This window comes from Podarcis filfolensis (assembly GCF_964270895.1).
Source record: "Podarcis filfolensis genome assembly, chromosome: 10".
Taxonomy (NCBI): domain Eukaryota; kingdom Metazoa; phylum Chordata; class Lepidosauria; order Squamata; family Lacertidae; genus Podarcis; species Podarcis filfolensis.
Genome location: NC_139612.1, coordinates 33,547,062 through 33,565,818, shown reverse-complemented (window position 1 = coordinate 33,565,818; position 18,757 = coordinate 33,547,062). Strand labels below are relative to the sequence as shown.

The 18,757-nt window shown below is 40.8% G+C and overlaps 1 protein-coding gene across 2 annotated transcripts in view; it reads left to right on the top strand.

Annotated features, from left to right (window-relative positions):
• Positions 1 to 572: 572 nt before the first annotated feature.
• Positions 573 to 18,757, top strand: part of CAPS2 (calcyphosine 2) — a 31,776-nt gene continuing 13,591 nt past the window's right edge. The window contains exons 1-13 of one of the 2 annotated variants that reach the window (XM_083574529.1): positions 573 to 673; positions 3,659 to 3,760; positions 4,279 to 4,325; positions 5,787 to 5,832; positions 6,333 to 6,458; positions 9,348 to 9,380; positions 9,811 to 9,999; positions 10,449 to 10,571; positions 11,119 to 11,186; positions 12,732 to 12,851; positions 15,234 to 15,308; positions 16,470 to 16,565; positions 16,662 to 16,755. In XM_083574529.1, the coding sequence (XP_083430655.1) occupies positions 3,680 to 3,760; positions 4,279 to 4,325; positions 5,787 to 5,832; positions 6,333 to 6,458; positions 9,348 to 9,380; positions 9,811 to 9,999; positions 10,449 to 10,571; positions 11,119 to 11,186; positions 12,732 to 12,851; positions 15,234 to 15,308; positions 16,470 to 16,565; positions 16,662 to 16,755 (1,098 nt within the window). In that variant the 5' untranslated portion in view covers positions 573 to 673; positions 3,659 to 3,679. Of the gene's footprint in view, positions 674 to 820; positions 1,076 to 3,658; positions 3,761 to 4,278; positions 4,326 to 5,786; positions 5,833 to 6,332; positions 6,459 to 9,347; positions 9,381 to 9,810; positions 10,000 to 10,448; positions 10,572 to 11,118; positions 11,187 to 12,731; positions 12,852 to 15,233; positions 15,309 to 16,469; positions 16,566 to 16,661; positions 16,756 to 18,757 lie in introns of those variants that run through there. The other variant, XM_083574528.1, reaches the window with a different exon arrangement.

The following is an 18,757-nucleotide window of genomic DNA, read 5'->3' as shown; positions in this document are numbered from 1 at the left end:
AAAACCTGACACGGATTGCCCTGCAGCCTGGGTGTCGGGGAAAAAAAAATATGGTTCCATCTTACAACACCATGCTTGTTTGGGTTCATGAGCCAAATAGTGGTTTCTTGCATTAGGAGAAACTGGCCGGTGCAGGAACTTTATAAAAACACACAAACCAGGGCTGCTGGCTGAAACGGGGGCAGCTGAAGGCAATCATAGTAGCAAAAGTTGGCTCATATATACCTCGTAATCCGATTTGTGGACTTGCCCCCCGGGACTTGTCCTGAGCACCGCGATGTTGTTATGGTAGCAGCGTACGGAGTAGAGAGGTTGTTGCAACGGTGGCCTTTAGTAGTCGCCCCTCCTTCCCGCTTGTAGGTATGCCTGTTAAAAAAAAGTGCGCAAGCTCCAGGTGAGGAGCTGTCGCATTTTGACAAATGCAACTCTCTGCGATTTTAGGGGAAGGTCGGTGGGTGGGTGCCCGCTTCCCTACATCCGCCCCCCCCCGTCTCTATGCGCCCCTCCTAGGGCAGCACCAGCAGCTCTAGGCTCGCTTCCTAGGGAGGAGCTCGCGGATTGCTTCCTCGGAACAAGTCCAGAAGAGAGAGCAGAGGTGGGGCTGGGAAGGAGGCTGGACAAGGAAGCGCCCATGCGGGAATAGGCCGAGGAAGGAAGGGACGTCGTCCCTGAGGTGAGAGCGGCAGATCATCGGGGCGCTCGCCCGGCCTCCCCGTTCGCCTCTCGGGGCGTCTTTTCAACTTAATGCGCCCAAGTGGCGGTTGAGGGAGCGGGAGGCGTTCCGTCTTGTTTACCGGTCGCCTAGGCAACCGCGCGCGCCCAACGCATCCCTCCCGGCAGCCGCTAACGGAGAAACTAGCGGGGCCTTTCAAATTCCAACCGCCGTTTCTCCGCCGCGCTTAGCTTCAAAGTCGGACCTCCACAGAGTTCGCGCGCGCGTGTGAGAGAAAAGATTTGTTGACGGGCCGCCTTCGCCGCCCCAAGAGGGAGAACTAGGAGCCATGGACGGAGTCGCGTTAACCGAGAGGCGGCCGCCGTGCTTGGCCGCGGATCCCCAGCCCGGCGGCAGGCGGCGGTGAGAGCTCCGCGGCCGCGCGCGCTTCTGGTGGCGAGGAAACGGGACCGTGCGCGAAGGAGTCCCGAGGGATCCCCTGCGCGCAAGGGGGCGAAGTGCCCGAAGGCGCCGCCATCGAGGCTAGCTAAATATGTAGCAGAGCCCAAAGGAAGTCCCAGGGGGCCCACCTGCCTTTGTTGTTGTTGTTTAGTCGTTTAGTCGTGTCCGACTCTTCGTGACCCCATGGACCAGAGCACGCCGGGCACTCCTGTCTTCCACTGTCTCCCGCAGTTTGGTCTGACTCATGTTTGTAGCTTCGAGAACACTGTCCAACCATCTCGTCCTCTGTCGTCCCCTTCTCCTTGTGCCCTCCATCTTTCCCAGCATCAGTGTCTTCTCCAGGGAGTCTTCTCTTCTCATGAGGTGGCCAAAGTACTGGAGCCTCAGCTTCAGGATCTGTCCTTCCAGTGAGCACTCAGGGCTGGTTTCCTTCAGAATGGATAGGTTTGATCTTCTTGCAGTCCATGGGACTCTCAAGAGTCTCCTCCAGCACCATAATTCAAAAGCATCAATTCTTCGACCATCAGCCTTCTTTATGGTCCAGCTCTCACTTCCATACATCACTACTGGGAAAACCATAGCTTTAGATCACTCCCAAGTTACTTTAAAAACTGTCCTGCAGGGCAGCCCCCTCCCCAATATATTTATTTGCAGATATTAATGTTGTTGCGGGAGGGAAGTAGATTATCAGAGGAGGGTCCCTTCCAACTCTGCCATTCTGTGGTTCTGTAAACAGGTCTGCTGGTTTAAATCTATGATTTAGTCAATATATTTTATTACCCGCCCTGTTCTATGGACTCAGGCAGGGTTACAGCGTTTACCACCAGCAGGGGCAAAACTAGGCTTTATTTCACCCCAGTCAAAGACCAGTTTGGCACCCCCCCACGCGCATATGCTCTTTTGCGTACAAGTGTACACACACACACACACACACACACACAAGCGGGGAGCCTCAGTGGCGCCCCTCGGGAAGCTTAACCCCAGGACAAAAAGCCTGGCTAGCCCTCCCATAGTTACTGGCTCTGCCACCAGTAATGAGAGATGAATCATTGTCCTCAAAGGACAGCACAACCCAGACCCTAACTGAGTCTTCGAATAATAATAATAATAATAATAATTTTTATTTATATCCCGCCCTCCCCAGCCGAAGCCGGGCTCAGGGCGGCTAACAACAATCAAATAATCAAACAATCAAATAAACCAACATTCTAAAAATATTTCATTATAAAAATTAATTAAAATCAAGTTGATGGCAACCATTAAGCAAAACTCTGTGCAGGTTGCCAGAGGAGGGAGTCAGGCTGCGCCCTGACCAAAGGCCTGGTGAAACAACTCTGTCTTGCAGGCCCTGCGGAAAGATGTCAGGTCCCGCAGGGCCCTAGTCTCTTGTGACAGAGCGTTCCACCAGATTGGAGCCGCAGCCGAGAAGGCCCTGGCTCTAGTTGAGGCCAGCTCTAGTTGAGCCAGAAGGCCCTGGCTCTAGTTGAAGTGAATCAGTGGCTACTAGCCATCATGGAAACTATGCTCAGGGGTGGACTTTGGTAATACAGTATGGTGCCCTGAGAGAGGACAATATTTGGCACCTCCCCATACAATATTTCTTATTTTCAAATGTCATACTCCCTCTTGTCTTCTGTTCTATGCATGCTTGCAAGCGTACTACATCATAGTTGAAACAAGTCACCCTTCTGACTCAGGCAGGTAGCCATGTTGGTCTGACGCAGTAGAAATATATATATATATAAAATAAAAATAATGTCCAGTAGCACCTTAGAGACCAACTAAGTTTGTTCTTGGTATGAGCTTTCGTATCTGAAGAAGTGTGCATGCACACGAAAGCTCATACCAAGAACAAACTTAGTTGGTCTCTATGGTGCTACTGGACAATTTTTTAATTTTTTAAAATATATTTCTACCCTTCTGACTGGGTGCCTACTTTGCACTGGTACCCATATAAATAGAGGTTTCATTATTTTTTAGTACATTTAACAGGTTTGTTCCATGTATTGATCATGTATCCCTGAGTTAATTTATTTGTTGTAGGCATATGAGAAAATTGAATAAAACTGTGGAAAAGTCCTTCATGGTGTAATGTAAGGTTACCAGACATGCCCGTTTCCCAGCGACAGTCCCCGGATTTACAAACCAGTCCCCATACAAAATCCATTGAAGTTGAAAAGTGTCTCCGGATTCATTGGAAAAAATATGGTAACCTTAGTGTAATGGCTAATTTGTGCTTATATGTTGAAATGAAAATCTAGAACTTACAGTATCCAAGGTTGGACTTTGAAACTCTGGTTTCAAGCTGCATCTGGTTGAGCCTGAAGTATGAAATTTATTAAAGCTGATAGATGCTCTCATTTTAAAGAATAAATTGAGACCTGCGGTAACTGAATTGAATGCTTATGGAGAGAACTGCAGTTCAAGAGGGAATTAATTATTATAGGAAATACTGTTTTGTTAATATCCTTCTTAGCACAAGTCATTCTTTCTCCCATCCTGTGAGAATAACCTTTTTTTCCTTTCCTTCTTTTTTTTTTACAGGTAGTTAATACCTGAATTCAAATGGATTTAGAGATTAAAGGAGTTGCTGCATCTCCAAGAAAGCAAGCAGCCCTGTCCTCAAGGAACTACAAACTTGCTCAAGTAAGTTGAGCATATTAAAGATTAATATATATATATTTAAACAATCATTAACCATTCTCCTTGGTACATAGGGTAGGTGAAGTTCAGTATTGAATCCTCTTTCCTATTTGTCTCTCATTGCTAATGTTATAATTTTTCAAAAAATCCCTTGTTACAACATACTATCAGACACCACATCTGTCCTATCCTGTTGTGGTATGAAAAATACCATGTCACTAAACTGACATGTCACTAAATACTGTAACCCTGGTCTTCCTGCTGCAACCCTGGTCTTCCTGCTGCTGCACTGCTGCAAGGTTTAATGTGTCATCCAATCCTGGGGCTATGGTTTGTCTCATTCCAGACAAATCACATGCTGTAAACCCAAGAACAAACCTTGGTTTCTCCCCTACTGTGCCCATCATTTAAATGTATTTCGACCCTGATTGATACTCATTTAAAAGATTTCAAATTTTAGGGTTTAGAAATATGGAAAAAACCCTGGAATTAAACATGGTTCTATTTTTTTCTTCCCTTAGGGATGGAGGCCACATACAAAAACAAAACATGGCCCTCGACCAGCTGAGTAAGTCAATGTTTTCATTTTTTTTACTGCCTATGTTTTTTTTTACTGTCTCCCCCCGCTACCCCTTCACAGCACTGTCACGTTTTTCATTTCATATGAATCCAAAGCAGCCCTTCCTTCTGTTAATGGAAGGTCAGCTGGTCCAGTGGATGCTGTTCCTCTTGGAAGGAGAATGGCTATTTTCTCAGATTCCTCCTGTCTCTTCCTTCCCCACCTACCACATTGTTCTTGAGGGCATTCCAGTCCTCCAGAGCAGATTTGCAGGGGAAGGGGGAATCCCCCAAAAATCCTACCTTCTGCTTTCGTGAGTAGAACTTCAGCCTTAGGATCTCTAGCTCTAACTCTCTGAAAATAAGAATTTCTTAGTACCAGACTTTTCTTACATAATTCTACAAAGAGAAATAGTAATTCTCATCAAATTTTATTTATTTTGTGTGTGTGTGCATGTGTGTATGCATCTATAGGGTCCGTGTTCTTATTTTTATATGTTACTTTGCTTTCACGTATTTCTCAATGAACAAGTTAATACGTTGAAGAAAACTATGTAGAGAGAAATGTATCATTCTTTTTACTACAATTATTCCAGAGTTTCATGTGCTTTTTAAACAAGTTTTGTACTTGAAAATTAATTTTTACATAGGGAATAAAGTTATCTAGGTACAGAGGGCTGTTGGGTTCAGGAATGAAAGACATAGACAAAGGAGAAAAACTAGCTGACTGATGTGAAAGGAATGTTTGGGGACATCAAGACTTTGTAAGCTAGAGAGGATTTAGGAGGACTATGAAGGCAGAAAGATAGGGATTGCTGCTGAGCATGCATCTATGTATACTGGGTGAAGTAAGTAGAAGTGTTATTATAGATAACGTTTAGTGGCAGTGGAGCCTTGCTGAGCACTGTTTTCTTCTTGCAAATCTTTACACATTTCAACATTTCAATTATTTCACTGAGAACTAGAGTGGTCTCAGATGCTAAATATTAATAGCAGACCGAATGCCTCTTTCTAAATCATAAATATTCACAAATGCATTACCCACTTTCACTACGATTAATATCTCACTTGATTACTGGATGGTTATAAGAGAAATAATTAGAATAAATTTATTAAGAAAGGTAATAGAAATGCAATGTTGAATTGCTACTTATCTGAGTGGAGAGTGAAAAAGAATTAATCTTCACTGGCTCAAGCTTTATGAGATGGTAACAACAAATTGCCTTCCAGAACTTCCTCACAGAACTTCAAGGGTCCTTTGCGAATGGGGATGGAAATAGTCCGAAGTGCATTTATTTTCTTTATTTTCTTCTTTTACTTGATTCCATAAGGAAAAGGAGAGTTGGAACTTTTTAATTAGACCCCTTTAGAAATCAATGAAACTTCTTGAAAGGAAAACATATTGTGGCATCTGAAAACCAAAGGAAGTTTTGAAAGCTTGCTACATTTTCTAATTTCTGATTTTCTACAGAGTTCCATGCCTTGATTTGGGAAAGCTGGGCGATTCAGAGGATGAGGTAACAATTATCTATTAATTTCAGAAAATTAACCAACTTTTAGATGTGGCAGTTGCTGGAAGTAAAAAACAATAGTATATCTAGATCTCATAGTGCTAGCTTGAATATGCTGCCCTAGTTGTCACTTACCAGTCATCTTAACTAATTTTCTGAATTCATTAGAACATTCTTTTAATAAGTTGGGCAGAATATGCAGCTGTGTGTGATATTTCAGGATAGAAAACTGTTTTGCAGCTCCTAATTGGCATTATTTGGATTAGGTTTATGTAAAAAACAACACTTCTCTCTGAAATTTGTATTGTTACTTGTGTGTGATAAAACTCTTGCCAGAACACACATGATACTTGTGGCTGACTAATGTGGTCAGATAGCTCATCCTTGTGTAGTTCCAGTGTCCATAAATTTTATGAATTTGCTTCCTGAATTCTTGGGCAATTGATATTCTGCAACAGTTTAACAAAGCATAACACTTTGCCATTTAAAAAGTCCTTTTATTTTAGGATGGTGATCCCTACACTCCATACAGTGGTGGACAGCCTCATACTGGTCTACTACTTTCATCTTCGAATATCAGCTGGGGTACTCCATTACAGAGCCCTTATGCACAACATTATGATATTCAACAGGTTAGTTTGTTAACAGGAATATTTTCAAGCTATATCATCTTCAGGGTTATAGGAGATGAGGCACAAGGAGTGGGGTGTACTATCTTGGAAGGAAGAACATAAAGTATAAGCAAAGCCTGCTCTTCTCATCCAGCAAGGCTGGGGTGGCTATGTGGACCTACTCACCTGCTGCTTCTGGTGAATGCCATGCCAGTCCATAATAAAACATCACTCATCCATGGCATGATCATTCATAAGCGGTGCATGACCAAGTGGTGGACTGAATGAGGGCCAATGTACCGCAACTGAATTCAGAGATGCATTGGATAGGTGAGTGCTGCAGCAGGGAGTGCCAGAGCAGACAGAGGGAGGCATTGAATCCCCATGATCCAAATTTTTCTCTTGTTAAACCCCCAAACCAGAAATAAAATTATGCCAGTCCTGAAGCTGCTTTAGTGAATTGCCCTTCCATGGGAACCAATGGGAGGGAAACGGGAGGGGTGGAAAAGCACCAGAATTACCAGGAAAAGAGCTGCTCCTACCCAGCTTCTGTCCCAACTGGTGCAAGCTCAGGATGGATTGGATGCGGCAGTTCGTTTAACATGGACACTCCTCTCTTCCCGCCCCCAGTAGGATTACTCTGGTCATTAGGTACAGTACAACCTTGCTGGTGTCTAACATTTTGATGAAATAATGTTTATTTTTAGGGTATTGATAGCATATATTTCAATGCCCTAATTTTGGAAAAATGATATTTGTACTTTAGCAAATGCCCATATTTGTCAAAAGAAATTAAATATTTTATAGCACGTAAAATGTGCTGGAAAAGTGTAAAAGGGTAACTGTTTGACTTCTACTTTTAAATACATATTACATTTTTATGTTGTGATCTTATTCACTGTTTAACATGCATCACCACCCTAAATACACTGGTCATGATTGTATTCAGTATGGCTCTACCATACCCATTTATAGAGGAAAAGAGTCATAGAATCATAGAATCATAGAGTTGGAAGAGACCACAAGGGCCATCGAGTCCAACCCCCTGCCAAGCAGGAAACACCATCAGAGCACTCCTGACATATGGTTGTCAAGCCTCTGCTTAAAGACCTCCAAAGAAGGAGACTCCACCACACTCCTTGGCAGCAAATTCCACTGTCGAACAGCTCTTACTGTCAGGAAGTTCTTCCTAATGTTTAGGTGGAATCTTCTTTCTTGTAGTTTGGATCCATTGCTCCGTGTCCGCTTCTCTGGAGCAGCAGAAAACAACCTTTCTCCCTCCTCTATGTGACATCCTTTTATATATTTGAACATGGCTATCATATCACCCCTTAACCTCCTCTTCTCCAGGCTAAACATGCCCAGCTCCCTTAGCCGTTCCTCATAAGGCATCGTTTCCAGGCCTTTGACCATTTTGGTTGCCCTCCTCTGGACACGTTCCAGTTTGTCAGTGTCCTTCTTGAACTGTGGTGCCCAGAACTGGACACAGTACTCCAGGTGAGGTCTGACCAGAGCAGAATACAGTGGCACTATTACTTCCCTTGATCTAGATGCTATACTCCTATTGATGCAGCCCAGAATTGCATTGGCTTTTTTAGCTGCCGCGTCACACTGTTGGCTCATGTCAAGTTTGTGGTCCACCAAGACTCCTAGATTCTTTTCACATGTACTGCTCTCAAGCCAGGTGTCACCCATCTTGTATTTGTGCCTCTCATTTTTTTTGCCCAAGTGCAATACTTTACATTTCTCCCTGTTAAAATTCATCTTGTTTGTTTTGGCCCAGTTCTCTAATCTGTCAAGGTCGTTTTGAAGTGTGATCCTGTCCTCTGGGGTGTTAGCCACCCCTCCCAGTTTGGTGTCATCTGCAAATTTGATCAGGATGCCCCTGAGTCCATCATCCAAGTCGTTGATAAAGATGTTAAATAAGACAGAACCCTGTGGCACCCCACTAGTCACTCTTCTCCAGGATGAAGAGGAACCATTGATGAGCACCCTTTGGGTTCGGTCAGTCAGCCAGTTACAAATCCACTGAGTGGTAGCATAGTCAAGACCGCATTTTACCAGCTTCTTTACAAGAATATCATGGGGCACCTTGTCAAATGCCTTGCTGAAATCAAGGTAGGCTACATCCACTGTGTTCCCTTCATCTACCAGGCTTGTAATTCTGTCAAAAAACGAGATCAGGTTAGTCTGACATGACTTATTTTTCAGAAATCCATGCTGACTATTGGTGATCACAGCATTCCTTTCTAGGTGCTCACAGACTGTTTGCTTAATGATCTGCTCCAGAATCTTCCCTGGTATTGATGTCAGACTGACTGGGCGGTAATTATTTGGGTCCTCTCTTTTCCCCTTTTTGAAAATAGGGACAACATTTGCCCTCCTCCAGTCTGCCGGGACTTTGCCTGTTCTCCAGGAATTCTCAAAGATGACTGCCAGTGGTTCTGAGATCACATCTGCCAGTTCTTTTAATACTCTTGGAATAGTCTTAATAGTCTTATTCATTCATGTAGCTGCAACAGCCATTTGCATGACATTACTAATTATGGTAGTCAGTTGTTTCAGTGGAACATTCAACTGAATGGCCATGATTAAAGGATCTGTAGTAGACCCTTTCATGCATGTCCTGTCTGATAACACCAAAGTGTATAGAATATGCATGTGTGGCTCTGGGTTATGTATAAGGACTGTTGGTGTAGATGGGAGTAAGACTTACAGAGTTCATTAGACTTACAGAGTTCATTAGAGGCAACTTCTGATTAAGCATTGGGTTGCACTTAAATATTTATAACTCATTTAATTTCCCCCTAAAGTCATATCTGAAATTAATTTCTGTTTGAATTATATTGATTAACTATAAATCTTTTTAAAAAATATTTCACTTATGTTTCTGCTCTTTCTCTTACCCAGACAGCAAGAAAAACAGAGCTGGAGAAAGCTGAGGTAATATAGTTAAAGAAACATATTAAACAAAACTGTGTGTGTGTGTGTTTCAAAATAATAACGAAATCATTAATATTTCTGCTTCGGTCCAATAATAGAAAAATAAAGCATCCAGATGCTGAAAACCCCCCAACTATTTTAGAAAAAGTTTGCCAGTTTATATTTTCATATTTCCCATTTATGATTTGCATGTGAAATGTGGATTGCTATATTCAAGATAATAATGGAAGTTTGTAGAAATCTTTGTCCATTTCACCCATTGTGTAGTTAATTGGTACAATAATAAACTGCCCTATTGACAAATAACTCGACTTTCATTTTACAATTGTACCATGATAGTTTTTGGTAACTTTTAAAAAACGAAGTGTTCGCTATTAAACTTTCACAATTGCAGTTGCTGTTTTGACTGCTCCCAATGATTCATTTTCAGCTTTCTTTGTGGGAGCAAAAGACAGTACCAGAAAATCTGCCACCCCCAACAGATAAATACAAACTCAAGTATCAGCAGTATGAAGCAGAAATGAAAGAGGGATATAAACAGTATTCTCAGAGAGTTGCAGAAAAAAAAGCAAAGGATAACCAACAACACAAACCTCCAGAAAGAATGGCTGAGGAAAAGGTAACATTCATACTTCATTTGACACTGGGAACTCTACTAACCTTTATGTGAAAGTACTGTGCTCAGACAAGTGGTGGTATATAGAATTTATGCATGTAGGATTCATATAACATACTATTTTTATAAGTTGCATACTGCCTTGATTCAGAGAACAGAATTAGCACTGCAGAAATAAGTTCTCATAGGTGGATCACCAAGTGCTCAAAATCTACATCATTTCAATTTATCAGCGTATTTATAGGTGAACAGTGCAAGTTTAAGCCAGCTCATAATTCTGGAAAGTTAAAAAAAAAGAGTTATGTGCAGGACACTAGCATAGGTTAGAACCTACAAATGTTTCTTGCACATTCTGGATGGTGAGGAACACAAATCAAATGCAACAAGAGTGCTGGTCTTGGCCACTGATTATCAGTGATAATATCTAGATAACGTGTTTTATTCCCACATAGGATTTACAGCCCGAAAACAAAACATATGATGAATTGACAGTTTTTGATGAAAAGGCCCTTCTGCAGCAATGCTATACAAGCAAACCCTACACAATACAGCACAGCATAAGAAAATTGGAAGCTGTAAGTCTTCTGGGAAATGTTAACTTGTTATAAAATTTTCTATAGACTAGTTTCTGTTCCAAGTATTTTTAAATGAGGCTTTCCTACTTACCCAAAACCTTGGGTTTAGCTTTATCTCAGTGACATAGGATCCAAGATTCATATGATTGACTGTGTTTCATTTCTGAGCAGCGTATAAAACGTATTAAAATTAATTCATATCACTGTAGTCACATAGCTTCAACTAGTCTATTATGCTGTGATGCTCTGAATGGAAGCAGAAGTAATGGAAACAGTTTTTCTTTCTGTTAGAATGAAATTTGCACATATGACAGACACTCAAATTATCTTTTCTTATCTAGTTGAATAAAAATGTCTCTCTAATAACCATAACTGAGTTTATGAATAATCTGTGTAAGCTTTTTAGTGGGTGACATTTTATGTGTGTCCTAGTTTTACAACCCTAATCCACTGTTAATTTTTAAGAGATCCAAATGATCCTAACATTTTAACAATATTTTCTTAACTGCTATAATTATATATTTTTCTCTGTAATGTTTGCTTGCAGGAGGATGTAGCAGCAGAAAGAAAAAAACAAACTGTAGTGGAACAAGTAATGATAGATCAGTTATCTAGGTAAGATAATAAATACAAATGTTGATATATAAATGTTGATGTATATAAAAGATAATAAATACAATGTATATATGTATTTTTTCCAGAAAAATGGATGCAAATTAATTCAAAGTGCCTAAGGTTCCAATGCTAACCATGTCTACTGTGAATTAAGTCGTATTGAGTTCAATGAGGTTATTCCCAAGTAAATGGGATCAGGATTGCAGCCGAAATTTCTAAATTCAATTGGATTATGTCACTGTTTATTATTGATTCTATAACCCAACTTTCCTATATCCACATAGTAATTTGCATCATAAAACATGAAAACAAAAAAGATATTGATAATGATAAACTTAACCTACTCTTATTAAGCATGCATACTTAGAAGGTCTCCTTATGTTCACTGGCATACTGCTGAGTAAATATAAGATTACGCCATAAGATTATTATCTTAGGTATGCTGATTGGTGCATAAGATCTATCGAAACTGATTTTGTAAATATGTAACGGTCGTTATCTAGTACCTCTGAACAGGATGTAGAACAAATATAAAAGAATCTGGCAAGCAAGGTCTAATGTGGAACAAGATAGGACTTCCGCCTTACTTTTCGTCTTTGTGGCTGACAGAATACTCCTTTCTTGTTCACAGCCATCATCTCAGGCCTGCACATGGAGCTACAGTATTCCTATTCCTGGTGTTAGGGAAGGAGGACAGGCAACTCCCCATTTACACATATTCTAGGCATGTGCAACCACACACACACACACACACATTTCTACAAACCCGTAAGTGGCACAAAACAGTGCAAAACCAGCCTTAAAAGAGTGTGTAAATGGCAAAAATGGTGTGAAAATAGTGTCTAGCAATCCCATGAAGCTTTGCAAGTGAAATCCCAGAATCCTTTGAGGCCTGTGAAGAGTTGGAGTTTAAGCAAGGATGATTGGAGGGAACAATTGTGGTGGAGTTTGGTGGATTTTTGGTTTTTTAAAAAGTGTTTTTCAAGGGTTGCCAGAGGTTTAGGGGGGTTTGCAATGGTGTTCCCAATATACGTGATTTCACTTAAACACAAGGTGCCTCGGAACATAGCACCTGTGTAAATGGGGAGTTGCATGTATTTAAAAGAACCCAGAAGAGAATCATGTTGTGAGGCACTGTGAGCTGAGCGGCAAGAAGGACGGGAGAAAGAGCTTAGGGAGGAGGTAGACTACACCAGGTGTGCCTGTCCTTTTTCTCTCCCACTTCCCCCTCCGCTCATCAGTCCCTGTGCTTGTTTCCAGTGCATCCTGCCTCTGCGACAGAATTGTGACCAAATCTTTTGTTGTGAATAGGGTTAAATGGTGAAAGCATTGCTAACTTAGTTATACTGTGTAATTTAGATAAAACATTCGTTATTTTAAAATTGTATGCATAAATTTGAATGCATAGATTCTGCAGCTATCTCTTGATGTCTTCTATGTAGTAGCTAGTTCCAGTGTAAGAATTTGACTTTATATTTTAATTCTATAAAACTAGTTCCATGAAATCATGTGGGGTTTTTGGGGTCTTGTTTGTTTGTTTGTTAGAGCTGTGATAAGTGATCCAGAACAAAATGGGAATGCTGATACTTATGAGAAGGATCTTATGCTTCCAGGATTAAGGACAGCACCTCTGCGCTTTAGAAAAAGAACATTACATGAAACAAGGTAAGTATATGCTGTTGTGTTTGCTTGTCTTACTGAATATAGCCTTAAAATTATTTCAAGATGAAGCTTTGGTTGATCTAAGACAGTGTATCTGTGTTTCTTTGTTTCATCTAAAAGAGAGCCAATCACTCAGACCTGTTTTGTCTTTGAAATAAATGTTTTGTTTTTTCTTCATATTCACAATTTAGTTATGGTTTAAGACAAACTGTGGCTTATTGTGATGTTTTAACTGGATCATTAAATCTGAAAGAGCCCAGGTATAAGAAACATGAGTTATTTTTTGTAACAAAGTAATAGCTAGCTTTTTTCCACAAATGGAATTAAGCAGATGAAAGATCAACAAATGCAATATACACCCTTGGATGATCGTTTCTAATTACACTTTTAAATAAGATTATTCAAAACAGATCACTGATCAGTTGTACTATGCTCCTTACAAAAACTCTGCTTTGGAGACAGGACCCTAAAAGATTTCATCAGTATATTTTGACAGGAACATATTATATGCCCATATATTTTGATGGGACCAATCCAACAATCTTCACTATAGATTGAGACTAAGGGTGATAGTCAACTAAATTTTTCTAAGACTAGACCCATTAAAATTAATGAACATAAACATACCGTTCATTATTAGGTGTCCAACCAGACAGCAGTATTCTGGTTGGTTTCATTCTAGTAAACAAAGCTATTGAACTGGAGCACAGCCTGTTGGACCTCGTGTGGCAACTGTTCTTCCCTGGGCCTTTCCTGGGGTTCCCATTGAAGATGACTTGGAAACTTCAATTGGTCCAGTATACAGTAGTAAGATTACTAACTGTGGTTCCCTTTGGATCACATATAACTCCAGTTTTAAAATATCTGCATTAGTTGCTAATTTACCTGCAGGTCCAATTCAAGGTGTTCACTTTAGTGTTTAAAGCCATAAATCACTTAGCCCCCAAATATCTGAAAGACCGCCTCTTTCCCTACAGACCCTCTAGGATGCTAAGATCAGCAGAGGGGGCCCTCTTGGTTGTTCAGAAGCTAAGGAGTGGCAGTCCAGGAGAGGGCATGCTCTATGGCAGTTCCTAAATTGTGTGGAACTCCTGCTCCACAGAGGCGCATCTGGCAACCTTATTATACAGTCCTTGATGAATGCTGAAGATGTGCCTCTTTGACCTGCCCGTTGGCAAATGAGATATATATTTTTAGGACCCACCTTATTTTTAATTGTATTTTTTATTTTAAGTTTTTTTAAAACTGCTTTAAATTGTGTTTCAGTATGAAAACCATACTGGGGCCTTAGAGTGAAGGGTGCATAATAACATTTTACTACAGTTTCATAACTGTCAGCCAGTTTGGTAACATCCCCGGAGTTGTCCTATCTAGTGCTTAGTGTGTCTTACCATATGTCAATAATCTAGATAAAATGGAAATTGTAGCCCCTTTCATGTGTAAATCTCATGGAGGCATCATGGAAAGACCAGTGTCTTACATGCAGTGGGCAGAGGTGGAGCTAGCTGCTCCAACACCTGGAGCGGTGTACATGCTGTGCACCCGGGGGTTGGGCGAGCCGCATAGGGAAGGGGCTAGCCATGCGCAGGGGCGGGGTGAGTGTCCCGGGGGGGGGGCGGCGGCGTGGCGATGTCACCCCCCTCAGGGATGACACCTGGGACGGACTGTACCCACCGCACCCCCCTTCCTCTGCCAGTGACTGTGGGCCCTATCTGCACTTAAGAAGTCTGTATGTGTGCTCACACATAGGGATTACTAACCATGTGGAAGCCTAATGCATGGAAGCCTGTGCACAAGCAGCAGCTATTCATCCCTAGGCCTTTTTAGTGGAGACATCCATGCCAACTCTTGAACACCTGGGGTGACCCAGCTGTGTGCCTGATGCCAGGGCCAGCGGTGCAGCTCCACTCTCTACTCATTGGGCCTACCCTGTGTATGACTTGGTTGAACATCCATCAATGTTACAATTGATTTTTTTATTTATTACATAGTTTCCATTTACGTAATTGTAAGCTGCCTCCAGTGTTTTGCAGAACAATGGGATGTAAATATTTTGATAAATAAATAGTGTTACCTACATCATTGTAACGCTGAACTGAAGTGGGCAGTTTAGATCATTAAGGAATTTCTTCACAGTGTTGATCTCCACTAGAGAGCTGTGAAAAAGGAATGTGGCTGATAGCATAAATAGTGAGAACATATTTCCTGTTGTATTTGTTGTTGGTTTGTTAGCAATTGGAATTCACATGTTGACTTTGCCCACTGCTTTCATGATTTGTTCTCCTCGCAATTCATGAGCGTTTTTAGGTTCAAAAGTAGCTTGCATGAGGAATGTTTAATTTTGCTTGTGTAGATCTTAACTAATACTGTGAATTATTTTTACAGAATAAGGACAAGGTCAGCATTAACTGAAAATGTGCTTTCCAACAAATTACGCTTTGATGGTAGAATACTGTCAAGGTATGTCTAAAACTTTTTAAGTATTTTGTAACGCAAGTATGTTTTAACTGAGGATGCTCCTTTCATGTCTATATCTTACTCCAATAGTTTCTAATAAGATAATGAAATAATATTGCATGTTTTTCCCTGAGGAAGTCTTGGAAGAAAGGCAACCCAGGGTGGCAGACTAGGTGAGGAATCCTTCTGTATAAGAGCTGGGAGGGTTGGAAGGAAGGGCAGCCCTTGGTGTCACTGGAAGATTATCTGATCACTGAGATACAGTGGGTAAGATTGGAGTCACCATAAGCCACTGTGGAAATGGTGATAGTTTAGCTCCTTTGCGCGCTCTCTCTGTGTAAAATCAAACTGCTGCTGCTATTGAAGGAAAGAGAAGAGGGTCAGGTATGATACTATCTTTTGTGGTTTTTATTAGTTTTTATTTTACTGCTTTGTTATTGTCTGAGGATCCAGCTAGCTAGCTAGACCATTACTGACTGGTTAAAAATTATTGTTTGACATATTAAGTATTGTGCTTTGTAAGGTTTCAGTTGTTTACTTGAGACAATATGCATCTGGGCAGTGGTAGATAGAGGAGAGGAGGCACGGAATACTATTTTTTGCAAGGAGGCTATATATATATATCACACTGCCCTGGTGTTGGCATAATGGGGTAATTATCTTTAGATGCTCTTTTATTGAGGTTATTCACTGTTGAATTGTTGCTGATGACTTATGTGTTACTTTGTATGATGGTTTATCTGTTGGTTGTTAACCACCCCGAGCTGCAGTTCGAAGGAAGGACAGGATAATAAGCTAAAAAAGCTACGTGTGAAATATTGCACAACCTGTGTACTGTGGCCTTAGTCTAACATTGCATGAACAAAACAGGGGGCTGCTGTATGCACATTTTAATGGATTGAAAAGCTCCATTCATAAATAAGAGTTTTGTGAATGTAGCCCCAAATTGTTGACAAAACTCTTTCATTTGCTTAGAGGAGGTAAGAGGTAGGGATTTGCCTGCAAGCATAGGAAGTAATTCATTTGTTCATTTACTTTGTATCTAGAAAATTATTCTTATGGTAGATGTTGATGTACCTAACGTGCCAAGTTCTTGTCTGTTCGGTTGATAGGGTTTCCACTATTTTTTTAAAAAACTTACGATAGCTTCTGTTACCATTATAGAAATGGTCGCGATGCTTGTCGAGAACTGATTGGATTTTTCTTTGCATATGACAAATCTCTAACTGTATACGAATATCGGCAATTTGGTAAAAATAGGTACGTAGAACAAGGAATAACTTCAGAATTTTATCAAATCATTACTGCTCAGGAAATGAACTTAAAGGTTTGGTTTTGCTTTTTAATTTTGCACAGAACAAATGCTCTACCTTTCATTCAGAAGGGAGTTTATACTCATCAGCGTGGACAGAGAAAAGGAAAGCAATACTGTCTAAGTGATGTCTATGTTGTAAGTATGGTGAACCTCTGTGAAAATGCTTACCTAAGGGCTTGTGGATCTGCATTTGTTAGGTGTGGTGATTTGATCTTTCTATAATATTTTACTCTAGTTCCTCAGTACTAAACTAGACAAATTAAGTTATCTTGATTTCTGTGGCCAAGGAAAAATGAGCCAGGAACAACATCTCAAAATTGGGGCGGCATCAGGGGTGTGTGTGTTATTTAGTGGGCACAATGGGAGCTGCCAAATTTGCAGGGAGGTGTTTTGACAGGTTGGAGAAAGACTGAATGTGTACCACAGGAAGTTTTGCAAGATTGGGCTCAGAGGTTGGAAGATAGCGGCACAAGTTGGCAAGCAGGGACGAAGACTGCTCAGCAGTCCTATGAATTGAATTTTATCCAAAGTTGGTTGGATAAAATATTGGTTCCACAAGCACAGTAAATTTCTCTAAGTTGAAACAAAGCTGTGTCACTACAAAGTTGGTTTGAAGAATGTTAATCTGGGAGTATTATGGAAAGGAGACATACATTTGCAAACTGAATAATCTGAAGTCTGTTGTTGAATTCATGGGTGGAGGTGGGGGCTTCCAGAACACCTCAGTGCAAAAGCGTAAGTAAGCGGTAAAAATCTACTTAATCAGGAGAAGCACCTGAAGATTGACTAAAGAAAACTGGAGGGTATGTAATGTGGCAGATGATATATGCATATTTGTGTAGTTTTGTGATGAGATGTTAGTTTAATGTTCCTATTTTGGTTTTAATATATTTCATAAGGCCAGTTGCCTAGGAAAAACAGGGATGAGTACTAATGTGAGAAATGGGGGATGCTGCAGCAGCCTGGGCCAGCTTGGCAACTGCTGCTAAAGGAATCACAATATTGGGAAAGTAGCTGTTTGAACTGTTAGACTAGGGAGAGGAAGAGAAGGAATGGAGGGCTAGTGAGGAAGGAAAAAGTGTTGTGAGCATCTGGTGGGGGGAGAATGATCAAGTGCTGAAAGCAGCTGTGGGGGTAGAGACAGAACGAAGCAGTGTTGGGGAACGGGACTGGTTATCCACGGCAGTCTGGAGCAAAGTATGAGTGTCCCTTCTCAGGAACACCACACTACCATAAGGGACTCAACTGGGGGAAAGTGGTGCAGTGTCTGTTCATCGTACAAGAAAGGTAAAGCTATTCCTTCCCTTCCCTCATTAATAATAAGGATAGTTTTAACAAAGACATTTGTGTAGGCACTTTCCAGAGTGCGGACTTGGGAGTGTGACCCTCCACCTGTCACATGTCAGTGGATTTGCATTCTGTGCCTAAATCTTGGTTTTATGAATTATTCTGTTGAATACAGTATATCAGTTGTAAATAGTACTGTATTAGTGGAATAAGACTGCATGTCTTACTTTTCCCACAAGAGGGCACTCAGTAGCAGTCAGGAAGGGGTTATTAATTGCTAACATTTATAATCAAATTACAACAGTTTGTTTCTTAATGGGCATTTCCTTTTATTGACTAACTACAAAATGCAATGGCATGCTTTTTGCAAATTGATCATAATTTATTAGAATCTAAAAGGATTTATTGCAAAATTTTAAGACACCACAGCTGTCATTTTTAGGTGTATTGTTTTAGATATTGCTATTCTTTTTAGCATTCAAGGAAAACAACTAATTGCTGAATAATAGGTGACAGAAGAATTGTGTTCACTTTTTATTAGATGGTCCAGAACCTTGGGTGTGAACTAAATGTGTAAATTAATTTGAAGAGGTGCCAAATTATACCGGGCAGTTAAAACAAAGAGAATACTCCTATTGTGAGGCTTTTGCAATCATTCTGTGAACAGAGGGATAAAGCAAACTTGGGCTTTTGAGAATCTGTGACCCAAATTATTTGGAGCAGTCTTTGATTCTGCCACAATTGAGTCTCTAGTAACAAGTTTCTAGTTGGATAAAAGGGTATTGCGAGCTCCTCTGTATTTCTTCCGTGGTCATTGGGCTATCACAGCAGTCAGGATAGTTTTGTTAGC